General features: G+C 32.2%; 1 protein-coding gene across 1 annotated transcript in view; it reads right to left on the reverse strand.

Annotated features, from left to right (window-relative positions):
• Positions 1 to 2,050, reverse strand: part of LOC112500975 (bidirectional sugar transporter SWEET17-like) — a 15,339-nt gene extending 13,289 nt beyond the window's left edge. Inside the window, exons 1-4 of the mRNA XM_025104598.1 lie at positions 1,906 to 2,050; positions 1,787 to 1,823; positions 1,447 to 1,657; positions 928 to 1,089 (exon numbers count right to left, since the gene is read on the reverse strand). Coding sequence (XP_024960366.1) covers positions 928 to 1,089; positions 1,447 to 1,657; positions 1,787 to 1,823; positions 1,906 to 1,939 — 444 coding nt within the window. The 5' untranslated portion in view covers positions 1,940 to 2,050. The remainder of the gene's footprint in view (positions 1 to 927; positions 1,090 to 1,446; positions 1,658 to 1,786; positions 1,824 to 1,905) is intronic.
• Positions 2,051 to 10,104: the final 8,054 nt, after the last annotated feature.

The raw sequence follows: 10,104 nt of genomic DNA on the forward strand, positions 1-10,104 counted from the left end.
CATTTTTATTGTGGAGGGTGTTAATCATGGATATTATCATCTTCATTATTTTAATTTTAGAGAAATACATGAAACAGTTTCATTAAAATTTAATTAAGTGGTATATGAAACAATTTCATAACCACATATGAAACAACTACATCAAAAAAAGTATTATATGAAATAATTTCACAAGATTAACAATTTCATGAAAAAATTTCATAAGATTAACGACGGATGAGATTAGTTTTTACGATTTTTACAAATTGAAGTGATTTTTATTTGATCGCTCCCCCCTCTCTCTCTCTCTCTCTCTCTCTCTATATATATATATATATATATATAGGTGAGTTCAAACAAAAACCATTCAATTTGTAAAAACCGTGAAAACCCCATTCAACCAATCATAATTTTTCATTTTGTTCATTTTTTTTGTAATTATGAGAGGTTGATTAACTATTTTTATTGTGGAGGGGTGTTAATCATGGATATTATCATCTTCATTATTTTAATTTTAGAGAAATAAATGAAACAGTTTCATTAAAATTTCATTAAGTAGTATATGAAACAATTTCATAACCACATATGAAACAATTTCATAACCACATATGAAACAAGTTCATAACCACATATGAAACAATTTCATCAAAAAAAGTATTATATGAAACAATTTCACAAGATTAACAATTTCATGAAAAATATTCATAAGATTAACGAAATGAGAGTAGTTTTTACGGTTTTTATAAATTGGATTGATTTTTATTTGATCACTCATATATATATATATATATATATATATATATATATATATATCTTTTGAGTTTTTATGATCAATAATTGTGGGCCTACTACGGAAACCAAACGCGTATGTGTATGTCTATATTGGAAAATAAATAAATTACTGTGTAGTACTGTACTATAAATACTCCAAAAAGTGAAATTACTTACCATAGAAGAAAGGGGAGAAGCATACATAACAATGTTAAGAGCAGCACCCATGAAACCTATTACATCAATCCTCATGTCTCCTTCCATCCCAAATTGTGTCACCAAAACTGCCCCCGCAAACACCATCACATCCACAATCCCAGCAACCTTTGCGGTTTTCGCCTAACCCACCATCATAATTAACCAAATTCATCATCAACCGCTTGTATATATGTATACATGTCATGTTTATAGAGACAGTTTCATTTGAAAACTATATATATATATATATATGTAAGAACCAAATATTCATGACATCCATTATGAATTAACATTCATTTCATGATGAATATTTACTTATTCATTATGAATATTTTGTTTTTGGTTCTCAAAATATTTCGGGTTTGTAAATGATTTTTTCCTTATATTTTATATGCATATGTGTATATGCCTAAATGAACTTTTCCTTGTATATGTAAATGTATATGTAAATGTATATGTGATGTATATATATATATATAGAAAGGCATATATACTCACTCTTGTTCTGGGAGGTGCATATATGAGGAACAAGGAAATGTAAACAATCTCTACAAGAATGCCAAAGCCATTAACAGTGGCAACCAGATAACTCCCTGGCTTTGTGATTCCATAGTAAGTCCACAAACAGGAGTTGAGCAAAGTGCAAATGTATGGAAGGCTCTTAAACTCTTCTGTAGATCCTTTCTTTACTATTGTCCAGAACGTCTTCCTGCAACCATACATCCATCCCTTTCACTTCCTCAACCAATAATAGAAGGAACCATTTGGGTGTGTGAGTGTGTGAGTGTGTGTGATTGATGATCAGATGGTGGAAATCAAGTCATCGTTAATTACTTACACTGGGGAGAGAAACATCAAAACTGAGATAATGTTGCCTGAAACAAATGGACAAAGAAACTGATCATTTGTGCATACATTCAATGACCAACGATGATAAAAGAGCAGCAATGAAGATACCTATAATCCCGACATAAAGATACAGGTTGTCCATCTTCGAGATCCAACAGAAAAACGGAGAAGATGAAGGGAAAAGAAGTGGGGAGTGATGATTATTGATTTCTTTGTAGCTGTCAAAAGAATTTGTATGTGTGATGTTACTTTCAATGTGCATAATGTTAGCTAACTGCTTATCTGTTTATATTGATGAAAACACAAAATATTGAATGGTTGATAAGTTGTTGTACATAAAATATGGAAATGATTGTTTATCCAATTTCAAAACGTGATGGTTACTATAACTTTTTGGAAAGAACAACTTTTGGCATGGGGTATTTAAAAACAATATATATATATATATATATATATATATATAAAATATACTAAAAATTGAATTCGGATTTAAATATTAAAAGGTTGGCTTCCATTATTTGTTTGAAGCTTTACATTGTTGTACATCTTAGCCTTATGATCATAAATGGGGAAGCCCCTTAGATTCTTGTTCAAATGTGTGAGGGAGAGACATGCCACATCTTCTATATGATTTGTGAGACTTATCAGCTGTGGGTTATAGATCACCAACAACATTTTGAATTATATATATATACATACATACATACATATACTAATAGTGTACCCAAATGATGCAGCGCGGGTGAATCATAAAATTCTGAAACATTAGTTTACCTTGAATCATAAGTTTATGTGGTTATTTTACAAGACAACTAATATATAAAGTTGAAGATTAATATACCGTATTAGCAATATCGATAGGAAAAATAATTGCACACGTGTTGAGTTTCTAAACCCATATAAAGTTGAAGAGTTAGGGTGGGGTACATGCAGGATCTGAAACCCTTTAAGATATTGTTGTTTCAAATTTCAGTTTACTTCAAGAGAAAAAAAAATCTTTGAATTTGAATTTGGGTTCAAAATAAAAAACAAACAAAATGTCAAACAACTTTGGAAAGCCCACACATATCGTTTTCATCTAAATATGACTTACTTAAATCTGAAACTTTAACCAAACAAATAGTATGTTTTAAGTATTTGTACATTATGCATAATAGTTTCTACTTAAGAGATTTTCTCTTGCATAAATTGATAATACTTTATGCTTTAAGAATTTTAATTAAGTCTTTTGGTCCAAATGCTTATTAATGTAGTATAGATTTGATGATAATTAAATAAGAACCATAAATATGTTACAAACCTATGAGGATCAATATAAATATATTTTTGTACATGAGTTTTTTCATTAAAACATATAATTTAAGATATTGTTTCAGATTTGTTTGTGTTCACCTTGTGAAAAGATTACATGTGGAAAAAAAAATTGGTTGACCTATTGAAATGAAAAATACACGTAAAAAATATTCACGTGGTGAAAGAAATACATGTGAAACTATCATTTATGAAACAAATATATGTGAATCAATATCTTAAATCCTAGTATTAGATGAAAAAATATCACATAAAAATATATTTTTATCGGTTTTTGCAGTTTTGTAACACATTTTTAGTTCTCATTTGATTTAGCCCTATATATATTGTTATTTTCATGTTTGTTTTATCCATATAATCATTATAAAATACATTATTTATTTATTTATTTAACAGATATTCAAATTATTTTGAGTATAATTGATCGAATAAGAGTATAATTGAATTAAAAATATAGTAGAAGTGTACTCATACAATATAGCGAGATACATTCTCATTTTAATATTTCGTTTTATTTTTTTATCAGTTGATATAATATGATTTATGCGGTTTTGAGAAATATGATGTTTTTACTTTTGAGTAAAAATAAATTCGAAGACATCATAAAAGTTTGAAAACGTATATCGATATTAATATTAAATATAGTTCTCGTTTTTTTCAATTTATTTAATTCAATTTCTAATTGTAATTTAATTTAGGTCAAATAGTGAAGTAATTTATTTTTGGTTGAACAATAAATTTTTTCTGAAGATAATGATTCTGTTAAAACTCAATAATTATCTTAATCATATTTTAGATTTTGTATATTTAAAATGAAATGTTTATCTTATATTTAATTATGTTTATCTACAGTTAGTTATACGAATTCAAAATAAAGCTTTAATAAGTTGTATTTATGCACAATTTACTTGTAATCTTAAATTTTAAGTAATATGCATTATTACACAGTACTTCCTACATAAAGAATGATTTTTAAGAGTTTTTTTTGTCAAATGCTTTATAATATAGTATAGATAACAATAATATAATGATTAATTATTATAATTGAAACCGGATATACCTACACTTTTTATATGTTATGCTCAGAGAGTAAATTGGTATAATTTAAAATAAATTAACTATCCCAACTAAAATTACATGATAGTGACCCAAATCCAATAATATTTAACAAATAAATAAATAACCAACAAATAAATAATTCTTTGTGAAAAAAGAAGAAGCATGGAATAGGATCATGATAAATCACAATAAAACAAGTTTACCTTTTTTCCCCCTATTGTTTATGATTTATTTAAAATAAAATAAAGCATAGATAGATAGATCTAGATCACATTTATTAAGGTTTTTTATAATTCACAAAAAAAATGATCTTGGCTTTTGTTTAAAGATCTTTTTTCCCTGATACACCCTCAAAACAAATTGTTTTTATTTTTATTTTTATTTTTATAGATGAATAAAAGAATGTTCGAGAATATTAATCGATTCATCTGAATACCAAAGTTTATCAAAACATAAATAAACTGAAAACGTACTTGATTCAATTGACGTACTTGTAGCACACACGAGCAACGTGCTTGATTATCCCGTAACATAAACAATGACTCAGGTTTAGGTCGGATTTGATAATCTTCGTAGAGCTTACGTGGTGATAACGTGTTAAAGGAAAATGAAATAGAACAACGGGAATTAGAGATAATCGAAAAATAGTGTATTCTCGTTAACCATAAGCCCTTTAAATAGGGATGTTGTTGGTTCCGTTAGGGTCTACAAGATGTGTATAATAGTTTGTAGAAGGAGGGGGGATGAATACAAACACAATATTTTCAAATTTAAAATATATATTGATAAGAGAAGATCAATACATATTTTACAAGATTGTTTGCGGAAAGATAAGGTAAGAAAAACCTATCTAAACAATCTAAAGTTTACACACTTAATCTTAGCAAATAAGAAAAGATTTGTTGTTAAAGAAAAAAGAAGAAAGTAAGTTCTATCTGGGAGAGAACTTGTTTATAATACAATGAAAGGGATTCTAACTTGCTCTTGAAGATGAGAGTATATTTTGTTCTTAGATGTGTGTTCTCTCTTTTTAGCAAAAGCACTATTTGCATGGAGATATAACACATCTATTTATACCCGTTGCATTAAATGCACATTTAATGCAATGTAGTAGGGTTAGAACACGTGTCAAGCCTTAAGAGAAAGGCTTGTTCTTTGCTACAGTGAATAGTACAAAAGTCTATTCATGAGCAAACATCCTTTTACAAAGTTGATGGGTAATAGAGTCAACTAGACGGTTCTGTATCGTACTAACTTTTAGAAAGGGTATGGGTTTGTCCTTTGTGTGTATAAGGACAAGACAAATTCAATCGTGCTTAAAAAGCTTCTTTTGATCGCTGGATGCTAGAATAACCTGGAGGTCTCTTCAGCATTCGTCGAGGCTTGAACAGTCTTCACACATATGTAGACAGGCTTGTAATAACTGAATACCGCTTCAGATCACGTACTCGCCAGTCTCTAATCTTCAATTTCAGTCTACGACTTTCGCTGAAGGTTCTTTGGTGTGAGTGTTGTCTTCTTGAAGTATCGTTGTCGCTGATTGGATTTATAATACAAGTTCTTCAGCGATCGCTGAACAGACTCAGTGATGATCGCATAAACTGAAAAACAGAAACATAAATAGTTCGTATAAGGTAAAAGGGATTATCATCAAATCACTGAGAGAGATGATCAACAATCTCCCCCTATTTGAAGATAATAAGACAACATAAAGAAAGTTGTCTTATCAAATAATAGTAAGGAAAAGTAACATATAAAGTACAAGCCCAAGCTAAACTTCTGTCAAGTTTAGAAGCAACCACTCCCTCTCCTTCTATCATTGTGTCAGATCCTCAAATTGATAAGAAGACAATTAAATCTTTGATGTACTTTAGACAATGTTTAAGTTTTTCCACAGAGAAAGCTTTCGTATTGCCTTACTAGATTAATCTTCCACGATTCTTGTACTTGGGAAGTACCTTCATATTGAACACAAAGAGTGTCCCACATGGATTTCGAGGTTCTAAGCTTCATAACAGAATGATAAACCTCGTCAGGAAAAGACATGGCTATTATAGATCTCCCTCGAGTATTTATAGCCACTTTTTTCTTGTCCTCATCACTCCATTGATGAGGGAACTTAAGAATCTGCCATTTAGGAATCACGACAGTCGTAGCTGTTTCAGGAACAACCGGAGATATACCGTATGGAACATAAGGTCCATTCTCTATATAGTGTGGGATCTTAGGACGCACACCCTCCAAGAAAAGAGACATTCGATTTTCATAGAGACTGAAGTTGTCTCTTATAAATCGGGGAGGTTTGGGAAGAGAGCCATTATCGTGAAAGTTCGTGTTTGTGTCTTGTAAAGCCATTTGTAAAGCAGTAAATTATCTAGAGAAAGAAGAGATAATAAAATGCAGATAAACAACTAAACAAGACGAGAAGAAAACACTGTTCTGATAGCACTTGTTGGTCCCAGCCGGGTCTACAAGAGTTTAGAGGAACAGTTTGTAGAAGGGGGGATGAATACAAACACATAAAAATTTCATATTTAAAAATATATATATATATATATATATATTGATATAGAAGGATCAATACAAAATTTTTTTACAGATTGTTTGCGGAAAATAGAAAAGGTAAAGATAACCTATCTAAAATAATCTAATATTACACACAAATATACTTAGCAAATATAAGAAATTTTCCGAAAAGATAAAGACAGAAAGATGTTCTTCTTGGGTAAGAATTTTTGAATTTAGAGAGAATTTCTAACTTGCTTGAAGATAAGCGTATGTGTTCTTTTGTGTGTTATATATAGATGTAGTGCATGAGGAGAGCACTCAACTATTTATACCAATTGCTTTAAATGCAAATCAGAAGGGTTAGAACACGCGTCATGCTTTAAGAGAAAGCTTGTCCTTTGCAACAGTGAATAGTACTATTGTCTAATCATGAGCAGACATCCTTTCATTGAGTTGGTGGGCACTAGAGTCGACTAGTCGGCTCCATACAGTACTATACTCTTGAAAGGGTATGGGTTTGTTCTTTGTGTGTGGAAGGACAAGGCAAAAACAATCGTGCATGGCAAGCTTCATTTGATCGCTGAATGTTGGAATAACGTTGGAGTTTTCCTCAGCATTCACTGAGGCTTGTGCAGTCTTCACAAATATGTTGACCAGGTTGTAATCACTGAATACCGCTTCAGATCATAAACGCGCTAGTCAGTAATCGTCTGTTTCAGTCTTCGACATTCACTAAAGGTTCTTGGGTTAGAGTTTTGTCTTCTTGAAGTATCGATGTCGCTGTAGGATTACAATGCGTGTTTCAGCGATCACTGAACATACTCAGTGATGATCGTTGGAACTAAAAAGACAGAAAGATAATACTTCGAAAGGTAAAAAAGGGATTATCATCAAATAATTGAGAGAGAGGATCAACACCAGGAAGTACCAAAGGAATAGAAGAGGGACAAGATCTAAGGATTCTCTTCTCATTTGTTCTAGGAGGAACAACTGAGGATTTAGAGTCCTTGGGTGAAACATTCACCTTAAGCTTTGACTTAGATTTCTGAGTGGATTCAAATATCTTTTTCCAGAAGAAGAAGAAGAAGAAGGTGCACAAGTTGAAGGAATAGATCTTGATCTATATGACTTGTTGGCCTTCTTAGGAAGAGGTGTTATGACAATGGATTTACCTTTGTTTTTGCAACCTAAACTCAAAGGAGTTCATTCAAGATGACTCTCAATGAAAGAAGACTGAGAGGAAAAAGTGTCAAGAATAGATGAGACGCAAGTGCCAAACTTTAGCATGGACTTGTCAGTGACACCTTCTTCTTGATCATAGGAGAAGCCTAGACCAGTCTTAATCTTGGCGGGGATCTAAGCATTGATGATCTTAGAGGCCTTGATGGAGGCTTTGCACCACCCTTCAATGGTAGCCTTCTCAGCCTTGAGTTGAGCAATAGCATTCTCATGCGCAGATATATCATGTTCACGCTCGATACTGATGGCTTGGTTTACAGTGATCTGATCCTTGAGATCTTCCTCTATCTTGGTTAGCTCCTTGATCTTAGAATGACATATCCTTAACTGTTCTTGAAGATCAAGATTAAGCATTCCTGCTTTGGATTATCATTCAGGGCATTATAAAGATCAACCGTCAACGTATCTAACATTGATAGGCTATTAGGGACAAAAGAAGAAGAAGAGCGTTCATTCAGGGAACATACCTGAGCAAATGTAGATGATGAGGGATCACAAGATAATGATATCTCAGAAGGTTCTTCCTTGACATCCTTGTTCATAATACAGAGGTAAGGCGTGTCTTTCTCATGAGAGTATGATTCATCAGAAGAATCAGCTCAGTAGTGTTCTTCAGTGACCAGAACTTTTCCTTTACGTTGAGAACTCTTCATCTTTCTGTACTTTTCCAACAGCTTTAGATATTTGTCAACTTTAGGCTTGAAGGAAGATAGGGTTTTGGAAGATGGCGTCGTAGTTTTTTCAACCCGCATTCACTGGCAAAGTGACCTTTGCACTGATAGTTGTAGCAAATTACTGAAGCATTGTAAATGGGATATGACTTCGGCTTATCCGAGATGGTCAGCGAGGAAGATCTGCGGAAATTGCTTATTCTGGCAAACCTTCTAAAAGATTTGGTTAGAAGGTCCAGTAACTCATCAAACTCTGCAAGATCAGAATCTGACAAGTCCTAAGAGTTAGTAGGGTCTAACTTTGTTAATGGAATCTTTAATGAGATTCCTCTTCAGTTGTCGGGACTGCTCATGATTAAGCAGTATCCCATAGAGAGAACTAAGAGAGAGAGAGAGAGAGAAGGCATATCATTGGACATATTGAGGCACATAGAATAAGTATCCCATGATTCTGGCAAGCTTTCCAGAAACTTTGTCAATGTCTCAGAGTTGGAAAATTCTCTTCCTATTTTCCTCAAGTCGATAAGGAGACAGTTAAAATGTTGATGTACTTCAGACAACGATTCATTGTTTCCACAGAGAAAGATTTCATATTGTCTTACTAAATTTATTTTCCTCGACTCTTGTACTTGAGAAGTACCTTCATATTAAACACAAAGTATGTCCCACATGGTTTTCGAGGTTCTTAATTTCATCACAGAATAATAAACCTCATCGAGAAGATACATGTCTATTATAGACCTCGCACGAGTGTCTATAGCCACTTTCTTCTTATCTTCATCGCTCCATTGATGAGAGAGCTTTGGAATCTGCCATTCAAGAATCGCAACAGTCGTAGCAGTTTTAGGAACAGCCGAAAATATAGCATATGGAACATAGGGTCCATTTTCTATATAGTGTGGAATTTCAAGATCCACACCTTCCAAGAAGAGAGACATCCGATTCTTCCAGAGACTGAAGTTGTCAATAATGAATTGGAGAGGCTTGGCAAGAGAGCCATTATCATAAAAGTTGGTATTGGTGTTTTGTAAAGCCATTTGAAAAGCAATAAATTATCTAAAGACAAAGAAGAGATAATAAAATGCAGATAAATAACAAAACAAGACAAAAAGCAAGTCCTGCTCTGATACCACATGTTGGTCCCAGCCGGATCTACAAGACTTTAGAGGTGATCAGTTTGTAGAAATGGGGGATGAATACAAACACAGTAACTTTCATTTTTAAAAATATATATTGATAAAGAAAGTTTAATACAGATTTTTAAAGATTGTTTGCAGAATAGATAAGGTAAAGAAAAACCTATCTAAAATAATCTAGAAATACACACAGATACACTTAACAAATATATGAGATTTGTCGAAAGAGATTAGACAGAAGTGTGTTCTTCTTGGGTATGTGTCTTAGAATTAGAGAGAAATTCTAACTTGCTTGTATTGCAGTGTTGCATGAGTGAAGAGAGCACTCAAATATTTATACCCATTGCATTAAATGTAATTCAGAATAGGCAGAACACGTGTCA

The sequence above is a fragment of the Cynara cardunculus genome (assembly GCF_001531365.2).
Source record: "Cynara cardunculus var. scolymus isolate 2C chromosome LG 17, CcrdV1, whole genome shotgun sequence".
Classification (NCBI taxonomy): domain Eukaryota; kingdom Viridiplantae; phylum Streptophyta; class Magnoliopsida; order Asterales; family Asteraceae; genus Cynara; species Cynara cardunculus.